At 36.5% G+C, this 18,660-nt stretch overlaps 3 protein-coding genes across 4 annotated transcripts; all 3 read right to left on the reverse strand.

Moving 5' to 3' along the window:
- Positions 1-5: 5 nt before the first annotated feature.
- Positions 6-7,761, reverse strand: LOC137949844 (uncharacterized). The gene is given in 13 exon segments (XM_068796056.1): positions 6-40; positions 286-660; positions 1,060-1,207; positions 1,650-1,934; positions 2,639-2,820; positions 4,286-4,407; positions 4,521-4,609; positions 4,728-4,892; positions 5,010-5,038; positions 5,041-5,110; positions 5,196-5,288; positions 6,107-6,356; positions 7,664-7,761. Coding segments are annotated over 13 exon segments (1,941 nt in total).
- A 490-nt stretch (positions 7,762-8,251) lies between these two features.
- On the reverse strand, positions 8,252-12,680 carry LOC137943528 (uncharacterized). Of its 2 annotated transcripts, none has more exons than XM_068789067.1 (10): positions 12,570-12,680; positions 12,415-12,495; positions 11,561-11,662; positions 11,325-11,401; positions 11,107-11,230; positions 10,571-10,635; positions 10,293-10,362; positions 9,138-9,213; positions 8,649-8,742; positions 8,252-8,567 (listed from the first exon to the last, which is right to left on the reverse strand). In XM_068789067.1, exons 1-10 carry the CDS (start codon positions 12,616-12,618, stop codon positions 8,445-8,447), a joined length of 861 nt encoding a protein of 286 aa, XP_068645168.1. In that variant the 5' UTR covers positions 12,619-12,680; the 3' UTR covers positions 8,252-8,444. The 2 variants fall into 2 exon arrangements, with proteins under 2 accessions (XP_068645168.1, XP_068645138.1); XM_068789037.1 differs by having other exon boundaries at positions 12,415-12,498.
- Positions 12,681-13,537: 857 nt separating this feature from the next.
- LOC137943641 (AT-hook motif nuclear-localized protein 14-like) lies at positions 13,538-18,226 on the reverse strand. The gene is made up of 6 exons (XM_068789098.1): positions 17,530-18,226; positions 16,895-16,947; positions 15,659-15,790; positions 14,251-14,412; positions 13,907-14,180; positions 13,538-13,765 (listed from the first exon to the last, which is right to left on the reverse strand). Exons 1-6 carry the CDS (start codon positions 17,933-17,935, stop codon positions 13,716-13,718), a joined length of 1,077 nt encoding a protein of 358 aa, XP_068645199.1. The 5' UTR covers positions 17,936-18,226; the 3' UTR covers positions 13,538-13,715.
- Between the last annotated feature and the right edge of the window lie 434 nt (positions 18,227-18,660).

Consider the following 18,660-nt stretch of genomic DNA (forward strand, 5'->3'; position numbering starts at 1 on the left):
TTTTATTAGAAGCATCTGGATGATTTTTCTTCCGAGTTACCTGCAACATCAGAGTCACAAATTCTTAAAAGAAATTACAAAATTGTATTCACTGATATGAGACCCGGATACAGAAATTGGGTTCAAGAGGATTTGATTTTTTTTTTTTTGCAGTAAAATTTTAAAATATTACTATTTTTTTTTTCTTTTCTATTTTTAGATGAGATTTGCTGGATATTCTACACACCAACGCAATCCATTTTGAAAACCTGAAATTTTGAGACTTTAAATAAAATTGGCAGCAACCCTTTTTGTCTTCAAACACAGATGTTTCTGTAGCTGTACATTTAGACATGGTTATTGCTTTCATCCAGTTTGATTTTGCAGCATCAAGGAGTGGATCTCCCTCCAGAGACTTTCTAAAACAAGACTTTGCATCTCCCCACCGTCCCTCAGCCACATATACAAGTCCTAGATTGTTGTAAGCTGGTGCATATCCAGGACAAATTTCAAGTTACTTTGCAAACAAAGATCTCGCTAGTCCAAACTGTTCTTGCTGGCGATGGAGATTTCCAAGGTTGGAAAGGACAGTATGGGCTTGTTGGTTTGTGGACAATGAGAGTGCTCGCTTGTATACTTCTTCAGCATCTGAATCTTCTTCTGATAATTGTAAGGAGACATCTAATAAGAGAATTCCAAATTCGTGAACGGACAGCTTCCCAGGCAGTACAGATACAATGCAAACATTTACAAGAAAGCAGTAGGCATTTTTCGGTTTCCGACGACCCTAGAATTGAGTATCCATGGTACAGAATATCTTAATAAAGCACAAGTCCGTTTTTTTCCTGATTATAAAATTTTTCAATGGATATCAATCAGCAGCATGTGTCAAGCTGGACAGACTTTTAGGCGATACCCATCAACAATGGAAATTTGATTAACAGGACCTGTGCCACCTTGTACAGACCAAAACTCAACTATAACATGAAGACAAACAAGCTCAAGACAATGAATGTAAATGTGCAAACGGTATAAGGTCCTGGACTTTTCTCAAAGGTCTTGCTATTGCCAGATACTTACCAAGATTGGACCATGCATAGCAAGATTCTATATTGCGTGCTAGTGCTGCTTTAATGTACTTCTGTGATCTCTTGAACTGCAAAGTACAAAGATCATGGAGGCCCAGTTGTTGCCAAGAGACTGAATCCTCAGGCTTCACTTGTACTGCCTGTATTTACTTCAAAATATATCATGAATGGACCATTATGAAGCAATTTAATGCACCTATGAAAGTCAAAGGCCAAGAACTTGTTATGTTGTACGTGCAAGCACTATATGATTCGAAGTGGTCCTGTTGATCTTGTCACTAGAGACACTGTACGTTGGAAATGGTACAGCAGTAACATCCTTTTACATGGTGAAAATTATATAAAAATCAAGCTAGAGATGTAGAACAGTATTCTGGGAGTTATGTCATGAAACTTGTCACAACAATTTCTCCGAGAGACTTTTTATGATTTATAGATGAAGATGTTTGTCATGTTCATAGCGGAGGATAATGATAAGTAATGAATCATGCCATTAACAAAGGGTGAAACCAAACACTTAAGCAACAACCATTTCAAAAAAACATACTTTACATGAGATCACAATGAGCAGTAACAAAGAGCACCTGATTTACTGTAGAGAGCTTGCTCCTCTATAGTGGTCAAACCCTTTTGTTCTGTTCCAAAAGTTGAAGAAATTTGATGCTGAGCCCGGTGAACCATGGCCATTCCTGCCCATGCAAGTTGAGGCTCAATAATATTTGGATCACCATCTTTAAGTATTGAAGCCATTTCATTAGCTGCCCAAGAAAGCTGTTCTGTAGGATCTTGGAACTTTTCTGCATCTTTAATTCTATGCACTGCAACAGCAAATCTAATGGACATGAGAGTGGGATTCAGTTTTGCTGCCTGCAGAAATAGCACCAGACAAGAAAAACTCAATTTAAACAACTTGATGCATTATTAACAAAATAAAATGGAAAATCATTATCTTTGTCCAAAATTCTTGTGAATTTTGAAAACGCTAAGCAAGAAATCTCCTAACCACTAGAAACACAATTAGGAAAATATATTGTTCAGAAGTAAGAAAGATCGTTTGATCCCAAAAATAGATTCGAAAAGTAAAATGAGATAAAAGTATATATCTTTGGAGAGAAGAGAGAGAGAGAGAGAGAAAGAGAGAGAGAGAGAGAGAGAGAGAGAGAGAGAGAGAGAGAGAGAGAGAGAGATCAGCAACCACTTCTTCATGGCAGGATAGAATGAAAACATCAAGTCAACAATGTACATTTAAAGGCTTCCAAAACGAGGTTTACCATCTGAAATGGTTGTTTTATTTGAACTAAGAAGTCCCATAAAAGATGAAGCTATAGCTCTTAGACTTTCTTAACTTGCTCAAATCTTAAATTGCATATTTATCACAGGTTCTCTGACCTAAATTTCATAGGCTATACCCATGCATCTACATGATAAAAATATTTTATGCTTTTTCTTTTCTAGACACTCTTCTAGATGCTTTTACTAAGAGACAAATCACTGCATAAGGATTGTCAAACTCAGACGATGCCTTTACCAAAGATGGTCAACAAAAAATAGGTGACAAAAGTGAATGTCACCTGCTCAAGGCACTTTCCAGCACCTTGGTAATTCCCACCCAGATAATATGCATTAGCAAGGTTCATCCACAGCTGTGCGGATTTTGGCTTTTGTCTCACAGCTGCCAGCAAACACTCAGTTGCTACATTTGCTGCCACAGCTTGACTCTCACAAGCCCCTTCATCGGCATGTGCCCCTGGACCTGCAAAATAGTTGGGGGAAACTTTGCCTCTTTAAAACCATAATTAAGCTCTGGAGACACTTCAAACAAGGGAAGGAAATAATTAGGGAAAACTAAAGATACGTCAGAAGCTAATAAGATTTATTTCCTATCCCTCCAATAGAAAAATAGTTGTTGCCATATCAGGGTGCCATATCAGAGTACTAAAAATTGACTAAGACAGTCGGTCTTGGCCGAGAAAACTGATGTCTAAAATATCATTGAAAAAGTTGTCAAAAAATCCTGAAAATTCAATAAAAAAGTAAAATACAAACACGAGCTATTAATATAGTATGTCTTACTATCATCAAATATATAAGTGAAATTTATGAAAAAGAAAATGTACATAAGTGAAGAGTAGTGAAAGACCTAATCCCTTAATCTAAGGAATGTCTTGCTTTAGACCAAATAGTTTACTATCTAATTAAATTTGTAACTAAATGATGTATTTGCTCTAATCACTTGAAAGATCAGTTTTAGGTCATTGATATGGATTACATGGTATTAATTGTGAAGGCCCTCAGATTAAAAATTTTAAAAGTTTTGGGTTTGAACTTTGGATCATCTAGTTGGAGACAAGTTCAAGGGGATTAGTAGCTTGATCACTTGAAAACGTAGTTAATTTTTTTAATGATGATTATGTATTCTTCTAAACCACATTACAAGAGATCGTTGAGAGAGACAACTGCTTACTAGAACAAGCCTGTAAAAAACCTTATTTTCAACTTCTTAGGCAACAAAAATCGAAGACATCGTCAGATAATGACTGACTAGGCCATCAATCTATTAAAATACTCAAACTCCAGATGATAAAGCATAAAAATGAGCCATACCTAGTCATACTCCCTACTCATCTTGGACACAGTCAAATGAACAAGATGACTTGCCCGAGACATCAGATGTCTTGGCAAATCAGACAACCATGCTTCTAATAATTGCAAATGGCATATGCATGCATGGAAAGATGACTATTCTTGTGATAATTCTTAGCACAAGCACTTTCTGGTAAAATGTAAGTGGCTCTTTGGTATCAAACCCATAATATCCACTCAAAGTTTTCAATAATAAATACATCTTCTATCCAAATTTTGCTTGAAGCTTTGAACTTATTCACTAAGGAGAACTACTGTTACAACCAAGAGACATCATCACAAACCATCAGAAAGAATAGAGTCACCTTCGGCCTCACACAGCAAGTCTCTTAAATCTCAATTGGCACATATCAATAAATTTGTAAGAACGGTCTCCTTTTTTTTCACAATTAAGAATGAATATATGCTGAAACAACAGAAACTATCACGAGAATTTTTCAGCATTCTTGCTGCTTCAAAGTCTTCTGAAGTAGGTTAATGTTAGAACTTAAAAATTTTCAGAAACTAAAAAGGTAATAATAGGAAGATTCTATGGAAGAGAAGCAATCAGTGGAAGGCAATTCATCATCACATACCTGCAATTACTGAACCATGTTTACAGAGTAGAAGAGCCCCATAATTGACTAAGGCAGCAGGATGGTTTTGATCTTTAAGAATTAAATCCTGGAAACATTTTTGAGAAAGCTCCAAATTTCCCCTAAAGATCATTATCAGTTACTACCATGTCAAAAACATCTTCACATGAAAAAGCAAATTCAAGTTCCCAGAATGAAAATGTGGTGAGAGATACAGACTAAAACAGACATATACTTTTGAAGGTATGCCGTCCTGGGGTTTGCAAGAGCATCCAAGTAATCTGGAACAATTTTGAGTAATGATGATAGTAATGAAATTGCACTCTGGAAGTAAAATGAAAAGGACCCATTCAGTGATGATAAAGAAATCATGAATTTTGAGAATACAAGATATATTGATATAGAAAAAGCTATACACAACAAAATCCTAAGAGAACTAAACCTGCACTTGCCCAGTCCGAAGCAGTATCAGACCGAGTGTGTTCCAAACAGATGATCGCCTGATATTGAAAGACAATGACTCCTTCATCTTCAATAAAATTTCATCAAGATTTTCCAAATCGAGCTCTTTAACCAATCCATCTCTAGAACTTCCTTGCAGAAGGCACTACAAAAGTGAGAAGCAAAGTTAGTATCTTAATTATGTTTCTTTTGAATACTTTATCTGAAAGAAAAACAGTTCTGGCATTGCATTAAATATTCCAAAACTATAAGTTACTCATACCTGTGCATGGTGAATCTGAACTAATGAAGTAGATCTGGTCTGCTAATTTCTTCTTCACACTTCAATAGAATCTCTGATGACTTTTCAAACGCTAATACAGCCTGAATAGGAGCTAAAACTAGTTAACACAGAGTGAGAGAGACAGATAAATCATATGAAATAAAAGGGGGTGAATCTGACACCTACCTTCTGTGGTTGATCCAATCTTTGATACATCAAACCCAGAATAAAATGTGCATGAGCATTTTTAGGCACCTTCCTTGCTACATGCACAAGGCCCTAACAGGAGACCAGGTCATGTCATTACTGTAATCCAATAAGAAGAAGAAGCAATTTTGAACTTGCTTGGATTTTTTTATTTTTTTTTTAAGTTGCTTGGATTATTGTTCTGAACATTTTATTGCACTTTCAGACATACTTCTAAAATGATAAGATTTGTTTGTATTTCAGTACATATTTCAAACTATGAAAATGTCTTTGAAACATTGTCCTGAACTGTCAGTGCATTTTCTTGAAGTTCGCTGAAAATGTCTTTAAAAATAATGCAATTCAATACATATATCTTTCATTCAACTTTCTGAGATGTTTGCTGAACACTGATTTGTTTTCTGATATGGGTCTCTGAACCCAACGACAAGTTTCTAGAAAGAAGGTTTTACACTTGCCCAGACATAGATGAGAACAATATTGCCGATGGCAGAATTGCTAACAATCCCAATTATCAAGAAGAATTAACCAAAATCAGTACTAAGGAAAACAAGAGGCACCCTTTATTAGTATTAGTTGATAGTGAAAGCATCTTCTGCTATGCGCATCTACAAACAGATTTATATAAACAATGAGAGACACAGTAACTCTCTCTGTTTTGTGTGTCTGAGGGACGGACCTCATCCTACACAAACAGATTTATATAGGCAAAGGGAGACACAGTAAATGGGATTTTAACTTCTCTGTTTTGTATGTCTCAGCAACCTCATCCTAAAGCCCAATGCATATGTCATGCATCTCCAACAACATCTACAACATTTGCAAATAGAAAGATATGATGCATGCAAAAGAGGTCATAACATAAGAAGCAACAGTTCGGATCAACATACAGCTTTAAGGCTGCAAACTTTTCCCTCACGGGAGGTGGAAACTAATTGACACTTTTGATCACTATCTGCGTAAGATACTGTATCAATTGGTTGTTCCTCTGATTTGTCAAATGGCATTTTAAATCTAATAAGCATTTTACCTTCACCCTCTTTGACATCAATATATTTAATCACTGAGGCCATTTTCATTTGATCAATTGCATCACTGGCTGAGGCAACTTTCACTTGATTAATTGTATTGTAGGTGGTCCTACAGTTGCTTCAATTGTTAGGTGATCACAAATACAAATGAATTACCAAAGTATAAATTTCATATTAATGTGCTGTTAGATGTTGGACTGGAAAAACCAAGAAACTTAATTGCTCTTCGGATAAAAAAAACATTTATATTGGTGTATTATATAGTAAAAGCAATCAACCTTCTTGTTTAAATATTTAGAAAGAATTGGAAGAGTCATCATCTGATTGAATTGCTAGGATATGTGAAAAATGATTGGTGAAGCTGTGTATGTGAAGCCTAATATCTTTTTAATTTCGTGAAGCTTTCATGAATATCTTGTTAATTTCCTACAATGTTGAGACAGTCTGTACAACGAACATCCATTTTTGGTAAAATGTCTTCCCCTTTTATCAAGCCTACGTTTTTAATATTTATTTTTTGAGTAGCAAGAAGCCTTTGCTACCGATATTTGCTCCAGTTTTCCTCCTTCTGGGAGGCATTCAATGTCCTCACTCTGGAAGTGTTGGAATTTGATTCCGAACTGAGAAGGCAAAAAACATGCCACCGTTTTAGTTGACTTTGTTCTTGGAAAATCTAGCCTCAAGAAGAGGTGACAACAAAACCAAAAGAAAGTAATCCATTGCATGACTCTCACTCAGAGTGACACTCCGGAATTGCATAACCTCCCTCCCCCACTCCCATTATGTTGAGGATTCAACCAAGCAGCTGCATGATTGCCGCTATGCAATTGAGGACTGAAGGACTATACCAGAATCATTCCACAGTCTAAGAAACTCACTCTGATTCTCCAATCAAATGTACATGTTTCCAATTTTTTTTGTTATGCATATCACTAATGTAAATGCCCCATTATATATTCTCACAGCATATATGCGAAACAATTATGCTGCATAATTCAAAAAGCACAATAAGGATATATTCAAAAAGGAATTAATATATCATTCACAAAAAGTAATAATTGTAAAAACGCGATTGAAATAACAAATAGAATTCTGGTCTCTCATTCCAGAGCTGGAGAATCTACACGCAAATGACACTTAACAGGGGGGATGGAAGTCAGGCACACTAAAATATGCAACCCATAATTCGTAAAGATCTTTGTCACATAGATATCATAGCAGGCTTTACCATTAACTTATTTTACTAACTGAACTAATCTTCTGCTCAGCAACTCATACTCACAAGGTTTGCTGTGCTCACGCATTAACTTAAGAAAATGAGAACATGAACTCTCTTGTTGCCGAGCAATTTTCAAAGGTTGGAGTAGATAAAACTTGATTATGACCGAAGACATCAAAAGAAAAAGAGACATGAACCTTGCTACAGTATCCGGGAGGTCAGTTATGCCGCAAACCTCGCTGTCGTTTTCAGTGGGAACGACGTTGAGATCACTTACGAGCTTCGTTAGAGCCATGCCTTGTGCTCGTCTTTTTGGTGATTTCCGGACGGAGATGAAATGTTTCACTCTGGGCTACGGGCGGCTCAGCAGGCTTTTTATTGAACCCAGTCGGCCATCACTCGACCAATAGCGAGGTGGGGAAAAGAGTCTCCCTCTCCTTTTCGTTTTTTTAAAAAAAATAATAATTAGTTCCGGCAACGGTGTGGTCTCCTCCTCCACTCTGCGCCTCCACCTTTTTTGGAATGCCCGACTTCGCTTTGTCTGGTATCCAATTCGAGTGACAATTACTACAAATTTATCGTCTACTTTGTGCCAAATCACACAAAGACATGCCATGCGACTCTGCGTTCTCATATTAGATTGGACTCTTTTTTGGGGTTGTGTCGGGTCTGTGCATTAGGCTTAGGTTTATTAAACATTTGCAAACTGTGGCCTCACTCATCCTTTCCGTACTTCAGTTTTCTTCTTCGCCAGGTTAGAGTAAACATCGCATTCAAAACCTGAACTAAGGACTTTCTTACCCAATTGGCATCATATCCAAGAGATAAAGATGCACTTTGTGTACAACAGTGAGAGCTGCCCCGTAATACATAGTAGTTCCACAGAACAAGGCCTGGTGACACAATTCACCATGAGTGATGGCATTAGTTGCTTGAGAACGAAGAGTTCCTACAAGAATTTATGCCTTCACCAAGAGTTCAGGTTTTGGGTTTGAGGGACTTGCTAAACATGTCTTTAATGTTCAGTGAACCCACCTCTGGTTTCAGCCTTTTGGATTGTCTTCTTTGGACTGATGTACTCTTCCCGCTGCCATTCTTCATCTATAAAGGATTACAAGGTATTAAAAGATAAGTATATGAAATGAATAAACCACAGAAATGCCGTCTAAAAAGACCCTGTACCTGCACAGGTTCAAAAGAACCTGGCGAATTTTCTCTCAAGATTGATGCAGTTTCATTATCGGCTGCTTCCTTGGTTGCCTTTTGCATGTCCACCCTGGAGAATTCGCCAAACGTCTATGATTACCAACAGAACTATTAATAATAAAAGTTTATTATTACTGTTGTTCTTGTTGTTCTTGATCTTGAAATGGTATTGAATTGTTAAAGTAGCAGTCCTAGGTCAAGGTGAGCGATCCTGCGTATTGAATATCTAACAAAAGATGCTTAGAGATGAGCTCAAAAATTAAGTCAACATCTGCTTTCCACCAAACCACATACTAATCTAATTAGTCAGGGCACCAGAGGTTTGTATCACTACCAAAAAGAGGAGGACATAAGCAACGCCATAGATCAACTTAAAAGCTGGACTTAATTTATAGCAGTATAACTCATAAAAGATTCATTCATATAGGAGATCCTAATTTATTACCCATGAAAAGAAATTCATACCCCAGATGATTGGATAAGAGCTTCAACCAGGGTTCATCTGTTAAATATTCTCCCATCAGAGAGATAACGTCCCTAACTGCATCATTGATACATGAAAAAAAAATCAAAATTACTTACAGACATTTTTTTTTTTTTGAAAGAAGATGTATAAAAATCAAAATTACTTACACACATAAAATCAAGCAGGCCAAGAGTAACCAATTCAAAGTAGGATACAGAATAAAAAATTATTTTGGTTTCCTAAATTGACTAGTCATTTTGGGATAGGGCCTTAGACCCAATTAAACATAGTATCAGAGCAGGTACTCATATGTGGGCCTACACCTAAAAACTATCTACTTGTAGAGCCACAAAAGAGGGTCTACACTAAAAACTATCTACTTGTAGAGCCACAAAATATGGTCCACACATGAAGGGGAGTGTTAAGGAATAGTCCCACATGGATTAGTGAGTATAAAGATCTTGAGTTTATTAGTTGGGAAAGAGGTTTCCTAAGTTGATTAGTCATTTTGGAATAGGGCCTTAGACCCAATTTAACAAGGAGGCTACTTCATCAAAGAGAAGAATCAAGTACCCTTTAACTGTCCTGGATGTTCTTAAGGAAGAATTGGATTGGCCATTCTATATATAGAAAATTGTAGTATTTTACCATGCAGAATATCCAAATGCAATTCTCATTTCTATGCCCATGAAACAAGCATAAGTAGGAAGATTTCCATAGGACTGAAAAAATAATAATAAAATAAAAGACACATTCTTTCTGGTCTTACTTGATTAGAATGCTCAACATTAAGATACAGTCAATTATTGCAAGTTAACACTATCCAAAAGCTAAGGGCACTTAACTTTCTTGTGTATAAGCCCAAATTTACTTGTTTTCTTTTTGAAAAGTGACTATTTAATCATTTAATAATATCTAAAAAATACCACTCATTAATTGGGACCATATATAATTCCAGTTCAATAAAATAAGGTGGATATTAGAGAGATCAGCATATCAAGAATAAGTCAATACATAAATAAATGGAAGAACAAAAGAAGAGAGAAAAAAGTAACAAACAGTAGCACAAATTATCCAGACAAGATACTGACAAAATGATTGGAATAGAACAAATTATTTGCAATCTCGAATAAAGCAAAGCTCTGATTTCGTACATGTATCTTTTTCATCCTGAATGGCATAGTTGTTATCTAGTCTTTGAAGTGCCAGCTTAGTTCGACCTACCTGATGCAAAGAAAGAAAAAAATGATATAGCAACATATCAACAATGTCTCAGTAACTTCAAAACTATAAATAGCTCACGTAAAGGTAAAGTGTACTGATTTTAATCAATCAATACATGTGGAGTTACCAAACACTCTATGCAACTTCCACAGTATTTAAGAGTAAACATGAATAAATGATATAAATGCCTAAATAAATTAAAGCACACCTTATGGCGGAACCAAGCTAAAACCTTGGAATCATCAAGCCTAAAGAACTTTGAGGATCCAATATCTGCAGTCAAAGGATAGAAAAAATTTAAATTAATCAAAGAACATGAAGTAGCTCCTTTTGACTCAAAACACTAGGTAAGTAGTATCAAAGAGAGGTTAAGATATAACCACAAAACCGATCAAGGGCCACCAGTAACTGAATGTCTGCATGTGCCCACAATAGTATGGTAGAATCACCAAGAGGGGACTAGAAAGTAGTAAGCTACTTAATGTTCTTAGTTAATAGAGAAAATACTCTACATTTAAGCAAGAAAAAATTCTAGGCACCTAATGCTTTCCAACACCATATGTGGCTCCTCATAACAGACCAGCATTAATAACAATTTACATTTTATAGGCAGTAATCATATTGTAAATTAATCAGGTCAATCTGAAGTCCATATCACATTTGTAGATACACCCCTTATGGTGAGCATACATACCAAAGAAAACAGCCATAAATGCAAACAACAGAAGGAACGGCATTTTCAACCTTTAACTTCACAAACTACACGCATACAATCTGCTGCATTAGACACCAAATGTTGATATCCTGGATAACCATCCACAAACATTATCTCCTCCAATTGCCTGAACTTTCCCTGATCATTTCCCTTCTGCAGTTAAGAAGAAAAGGTACAGGAGCTCAATAAATAAAATTAAATTGGATTTTTTATTGAATATGTGCATAACCTTGGTATTAGGTACTACCCTCATTCGAGCTTCTTCAAAAATAGGCAACAGAACAAAAACAGGATCAACTGGAGTGGCAGCATAGAGGCTCCCATCTGTTCTAACCAAAAAATTATTTTATCAGAACTGTGGCCCTTCAAAAAGATGACCCACATAATAGACAACCTTTAATGCACAATATGAAACAATTTAATTGCAGCTGTCATCAAATAAAAATATAATGACACTGACAATCTGCTAGGACTATATTTTACCTTCACACACATAATTCCCTAGGAACCATGAGCTGTAACACTGCTTAAACCAGTGAAATTCTTCAAGACATCCCCCACAGAAGAAGTACGTCGTTGGGTTTCCTATTAAAGTTCAAGAGATGGTTAACCTTAGAAGTAACATTTACAACTCCAGGAAAAGTCCCAACTCAGAATACGTTAAAGAAATAAGAAACAGTGACTTTGAGATACACAATACAGTTTGAAGTTTTGAAAGCAAAAAGAAACAACTAGTTAAGGAAACAAACAAACGTCTACTAGCTTTTCCTCTACTTTCTTTGCATGGTCGACCATGAAATTTTGTTGATGAAATAAACAAAGAGAGATTAAAGGAGATTAACAAAACAGTGCTAGAAAAAACTTTTAAATTCGTACGAAGGAAAACTGACCAAAACCAGCAGAATACTTCTAACATTCACATCTCTTGCCTAATAAGGACTTCTCGAAATCCCACAAAAACCCAATTCGATCACTAAGGACGCATGGTGACACCAAGATCATCGACTTTCAAAATCAAAAATAATTTGGGAAAACAAAAAATCAGAGAAAACTAAAGAGAAGTCTTCATTTTTCACCAAATTTCTAAATTTTTATTTCATATTATAACCGTCACAGGAAAAAAATATTATGACTGTTCGAGAATAAAGAGATGACAAACGAAAGAAAAGCTAAAGAAAAATATGCCACCCTGAAACTACCTATAACACCTCCAAGTCAGATTCCAACTGCATTATAAAAAATAAAAATAAAATTCCATAATTTAAAAACATCGAAACTTTCTGATCCTTCAACTCCCTGATGGCACCAAAAGTGAACAAAAAGACCTAATTAAGTACCAGATTTTGGATGGCGCAAACGGAGCAAACATCCACTGTTGTTTCCTTCTCCGAGATTTTCCGATAGTCCAGAGCTAGGTACTGCTACAAATTTAAACCAAAACATCAATAAATGAGGGGAAAAAAACATCATTATTAAGCAGATTTTCACGTACCGTGAGAAATTATCACTCTAGTGTCTTTCATTTCTTCACACGGATCCATGGGACAGAGAAGGGTTGTTGGCGAATCAGCGAGCGCGCGCGCCCCAGAGAGCGGGAGGAGTGAATAGCGGGAAAATTGTCTACTTTCTCAGAATTGAGCTGTACAAAATACAGGATGAAGCAAGAATTATGGGCCTCTGGTATAAAAAGGCCCAAGCCTGTTTCTCAAAATTTTGTAATAAGAAAAAATTCATCAAATTTTTAATATTATAAATTTTCATATATTATGAATCAGATAATACTTATTCTATACTTATTTACCTGTTTACGGATTATTATAATTTTCATATATATAAGAAAACCTTGTTATATAATATGGTTATATGATTTTTAAAATTTTACCCGGTTATTAACTGGATAAATAAATAGAACCGAAATAACTTAAAAAATCAAGCGAAAATAGATTCCGAATGCCAAAATGGTAATCAAAATGGTATATGAAATAGCTTATAGTATGTTTCGTCTGTGTATACGACTTACACCCCTAATCTTAAGTTCTTGCTCTCAACAAAACTCTCGTATTATAAGATTTTAGTATTCGACCCCGTGATTATAATAATTTATTATATATTTAGAATAACGAACATCGATTAAGAAGTATTAACACATAAACATATTTGTTTTAAAATATAATATAATTTATTTTGTTATACCTCATAGTTTAGATGCTATATTTTCAGATATTGACATATAGTTAAATTGTTGCAGACAATGTTCATAACATATGCTATTTGATTTCCCTTTTTCCAATAAAAAAGATGTGAATTCCCTACTTTTGGGTTTCTTCAAGAGAGTTCAGATTTGTTATGAGCAGGAAGAACAAGTGTTTTACTCTAATATAAAAGGCATTAGAACAAGTGTTTAGCTCAATCTTGTTTAATTTTTTGCAGATTCTCAATTCTATAGCAACTTTCCATGTCCAAACTTTGAATCCAAGGCCTGCCATCCATATATATTGATAAGTAAAATAAGGACAATGAGTGTGGAATCCTGCACAAGGATTTTTATGTTATGCTCTTAACTAGAAGAGTTGTACATTTAGTCCTCTCAAATGGAAGATTATGACTTGCTATGTTTTTTAAATTAAACCCTTCCAAGTTAATCATCATCCTCATCCTCCGGAGATTGGCATGCTCCACCATCCATCCCTGTAAGATTACAAGTTTCGTGTTACCCCTCCACACTGGCCTCACATTCTTCTCAAACTTGGAAAAAGGGTAACTGTTCAATGAAGGAAAAACCAGCTGGAAGTATCTTAGTTAAAAACAAAAAACACAAGAAGAACTGACCTGAGAAACCCCCACCATCAGGTCCCATGTTGGGCACCCTCCAGTCGGTTGACCGTGATGACAACCCATGCATTGCACATTGAATCATGAAACTACTAGCACCTATACTTTGCTGATCTTCTTTCATCTTGGGTGAGATTCTTGCCATGGAATCTTGGGTGGGTCGAAATCGAACATTTGAAACCGCTTGCCCCACCATAGCCATTGGAGATTCAACCCTTGCAGGAGGGCTACCGTCTCTTTTCCCATCAATGATAAAGGAACCCATGATCACCTGGATCACAGTCACGATAAGTCTTGATGAAAAAACTAACAAAACTAAAAAATGTAAGATCTGAACTTACCTGTACAGGACTTGCAGCCTTCAGAGGACCACCTACACCACCACCCACTATGCGACCATCTGAACCAGAGAGACACACACTCAGCCCACCAGTTCGTGAGGATGCCCCTCCAATCTCATTGTGGAGGTATGATCCAGAGAGAGAAAGAATCTCGAATCGTCCCTGAAGTCAGAAGAGTGTAACGTGGAAAAGATGTTGACAGTTAAACATAACATAGCATATCAGCCCAAGAAACCTGATCAACAAGAATTACTGTTTCAACAACACGCAAATATCTAACCATAGACCAAAGCAACACACATACACGATTGGTAGCAACTCTCTGAAAGGCCTCGTATGAATATGGCAAAATGCTTGAAAACCTCATAATCCAACTCATCTGACGATCAGTTAAATTGATTGATACCACTCGAGTCAGCTGATTCAGAATATGATTTTTTAAAACCTATCTCATTGCCAGAAATGATTAGAGGTCTGTCAAACATGTTCTCCATGCAAAAGATAGAAGGGTGAATCTCATCAAGGAGGAAGTTCACTCTTAGGTTTCTTGAAGAGTATTTTTTTATCCTGATTTTCATCATACTAAAGGCAAACCAATGTTGACACAACTATATCATTCCCTATCATCAGTTATCACTCAGAATATGAGAATCACAATCTGAACCCACACCGACCTTCCATTTCAGCATTCACCTTTTGACTGCTGAAACCATACGTGTATGCTACTGGTTACTAACAAGAGATAAGTTATACATTGTGCCATATGGGGGTCAACATACCACTAATGCCCAGCCGTCTCCATTGAGTGCTCAGCCAGTAACTACCAAGTTACATGAGATCTTGGACTGAACAAACGGAAACTCCATACTAGCTTTCAGAGTGCTGGGGCCTACAGATAACTTCAGATATTTGCTTGACTTTGATTCACTGACAAGGCTGGAAAGCTGTCTCTTTTGGCAGCAAAAGTTAAGAGTATTACTAAAATGAAAAAAGAGGTTTGTAGAATGCTTACAACCATTCTAATGGATTATAAAATTAATTGAAGAAAGTACTACAATGGACCACTTTTTTCTTCCTTTATTGAACATAATGAGAAGGAGATTTCACATTAAGGAGAAAAGTACACGAGACCCTGTAGGGACTGAGATGTGAGAACCATTCACATTTGAGGTTATCATTCTTAAGTACAGCTTTTGAGTTACCAAAACAATTTTAATGGATTCAGACAAATAAGACAGTTTCATCAGAAAATATAGCATATGTTCTGTATCAGCCAATAACTGAAACTCATGCAAAAGCAAAACAATTGTTGAAAATCAAATGTTACCAAAGCCACACACCCACACACACAACAGGAGAGAGAGAGAGAGGGAGAGAGAGAGAGAGAGGGAGAGAAAGAGAGTCTCACCTCATAACAAACATTTCCACCCAACATAGCTGGTTGACGAAGAGATGCATTAGAAATTGAACCTGAAGCAGAGAGAATACAAACTGCACGTTTTCCATGTTGCATGAATGACATAATTTTTTGAGCCACATCCTAGCAGACAGAAGTCGACTATTAACCATAATTCACATTAGCAAATCTAAAATGCTTGACTTGAGCAGATAAAACTTAAACAATAAGATAACAGTAATAAAAAATGCAATGCAACCTTTAAAGTAATGAGAGCACATCTAGAACTCACACTAGCCCCCATGTCTCCACATGGAAACCAAAAAAAAGCTCATAGGAAGGAGCAAAAATAATCAAGTAAATTTAGGGGGGAAATGTTATACCAAAGACAACTTACATTCTAATAAGGTCTGACAAGTGAAAGGTAATCAAACAGAAAAAAACAAGAAAAAAAAACTTGTTTTATGCATTTAAGAAGTCTACTAGAACCAATTTCACTGGACAAGGCAGACAGACTCATTCCTGGAGTGTCCGCAAACAGGCATTGCTACATATTTGTTATGACAATGTATCTGGAAGTCAAAAAAACTTGAGAAGAAATATGGTGGAAGTAGAGGTCATAAAATTTAAACCAAGGTTCGTGCTTTCCTTTTTTTTTCCTACAACATGGCTCCTGCTTTCTTGCAAAATTGCAGGTTGAGATCCAACTTCTTGCCCGTGTCCAGCAAAAAGCCTTAATGTAGAATGTAAAGAAAATCAAAAGCGAAACCAACACTGAAAAGAGTTACTTGAATGTTTTAATAAGAAAAAGAAAAAAAGAGTTTCTAAATCATCTTTGACCACCCTTTCCAATCTATGATTTGAAGAAAGGAGTAAGCTGCCTCCTCTAACAAACCCATTAGAGTTCAATGCCCAACTCTGAGAGTGGAATATGTGTATTTGAAATCCTAGAAATAAACTGATCCAAACAGACAATTTATCCCGGTCCTCAACTGAAAAGAAGAAATATAGAGAAAAATCTGAATTCAAAGTCTAAAAAGTAAAAAAAGAATAAAGATGGAGTGACCCATATTACCATCAAGAAATAAAACCAAAGATACTCACACTAAACAAGAGATTAGTACGAGGAAAATAGTATTCCAAGGATCAAAGTTGAAGTAAACATATTAAAAATTTTGCTATTGATTCATTTTCTAACAGAAATGAAAAGTATGATCAACAAAAGTGGAGACATAGAGGAAAGCACACTTCTCCGGGCGCAACAGTGACTACATGCGATGTAAATCCTTGTCCTGCATTACCTGCATTTAACAACTATATAATCAGTATTCTTACACAGACACCAATACTAAATGGAACAAAAGGTGAAATTTTATCGGAATAGAAAAGACAGATGAAATTCCAACTTCTCACTTTGACCAAAGATCTCTGACTCAATCAGTTATACGGCATAGACCAAGTTGACAAGACCTGACAATCCTAGCTATTCCAGGACAAATGGTAGGCAAATTTAAGTTCTTGCAGCCTCATGAGCAAATAAATCCAATCACCAGACAGTTGCACAAGGCTCAACAAGGTTCTTGGATTCATTCAGGCCAGGTTCCCCAGAGGAACTACCACAACACCTTCTCTGTTTAAAAACATGACCAGGAGCAGTATTTCCTTTAATCCAGGAAAACGAGTACGTAGCCATGTCCTACCAAAGTACAAGCACGTTGCATATATATGTAGCGTTTGAGTAGTTCAAAGTTCAAACAGACAGCAGACAGACAGCAGAAAAAAAACAAAAAAAAATCATTGGCCAAAGTTTTTTGTGCTTGGTGACTAGAAAAAAGGAAGCAACAACAAACACGAGCAAAGGGCACCGATATAATATATCGTACCGAGAGCTTCGAGCTGGGCCTTTCTCTTGGAAACAGAAGAAGACGCGATGTCCTTCCCCTGCAGCTGAGTAGCAGACACGGGAGAAGACGACAGATGAAGAGAAGAAGAGGCAGAAGACTTCTTGGAAGATGGTTTCAGGTCCCCGGAGACAGGCCCGCCAGGACCATACTTCCTCGGCCTCCCCCTTTTCCTTTTGGGCGCGGCTTCGGCACTGGCAGCAGGGACGGCGGATTGAGCGTAAAGAGGAGGTGGGTCTGCCGGAGGATAATGGACTGCACTCTGGGTGTTCAAGAAAATGTCATTGACGTTATTGGGATTGGGGTGCTGCTGCTGGTGATAGTAAGAGCCGGAGGTGAGACCTCCACCGGTTTCGTTACCCTCCATTTCGCGTTGGAGGGAGGGCATGAAAGAGAGAGGCGGAGATTTTTTTTTCTTTTTTCTTTTTTTAAGGGTTTCTTTTCTCTCTGCAGAATGTCAAAGTCTCGAAAACAAAAAAGAAAAAGAAAAATGGGGAAGAATTTCTAATTTTTGCAGAGAAGAAATTTACGAGAAAGGATATTGTTTTAAAATCGAATGCATGGAATCGTGTTCATCTTGGGTCTTGTTGCATTTGCTCTCGAGTCGTGTTTTCTCCTCCCCCTTTGTTGTGCCGTCCGACTGCGTGACTCCCATAATCCATGCTGCTCATCTCTCTAGGGCTGATTTTAATCTTTTATAGCCAGGAGACGAGATAACGAATGATAAATGGGATGAATATGAATCTAATCCTTTATGTCCATAGCTTGAGTACGAATCCTCTGGTTCTGGCTCAGTTCCTGCCGATAATAATGAAATTACCATCACCAGCAATTGAATCAACAACAACCCATTGCTGCTGACAATAACTCAGTTGTTGGAATCTACAAATTGAACAACCGTTGATAATAATTGAATCATTATGATTATTATTGCGCAGTCAATGAACATATTCAAAATATGTTATTACATAATTATAAATTTAAAAATAAAATAATAACAAAAACTCAAAACTAGTTATTGAATATACTGAAAATTGTAACCAAATCTGTATTAAAGAGAGTGTGGGTTAGAATTACATGAACCATGTGATCTAAAATGATGCTTTTAATTTG

The sequence above is a fragment of the Aristolochia californica genome, unplaced genomic scaffold, assembly GCF_029961685.1.
Source record: "Aristolochia californica isolate CCGP_79_NKW_82.1479 unplaced genomic scaffold, dmAriCali1.0.hap1 SCAF_1, whole genome shotgun sequence".
Taxonomy (NCBI): Eukaryota; Viridiplantae; Streptophyta; class Magnoliopsida; order Piperales; family Aristolochiaceae; genus Aristolochia; species Aristolochia californica.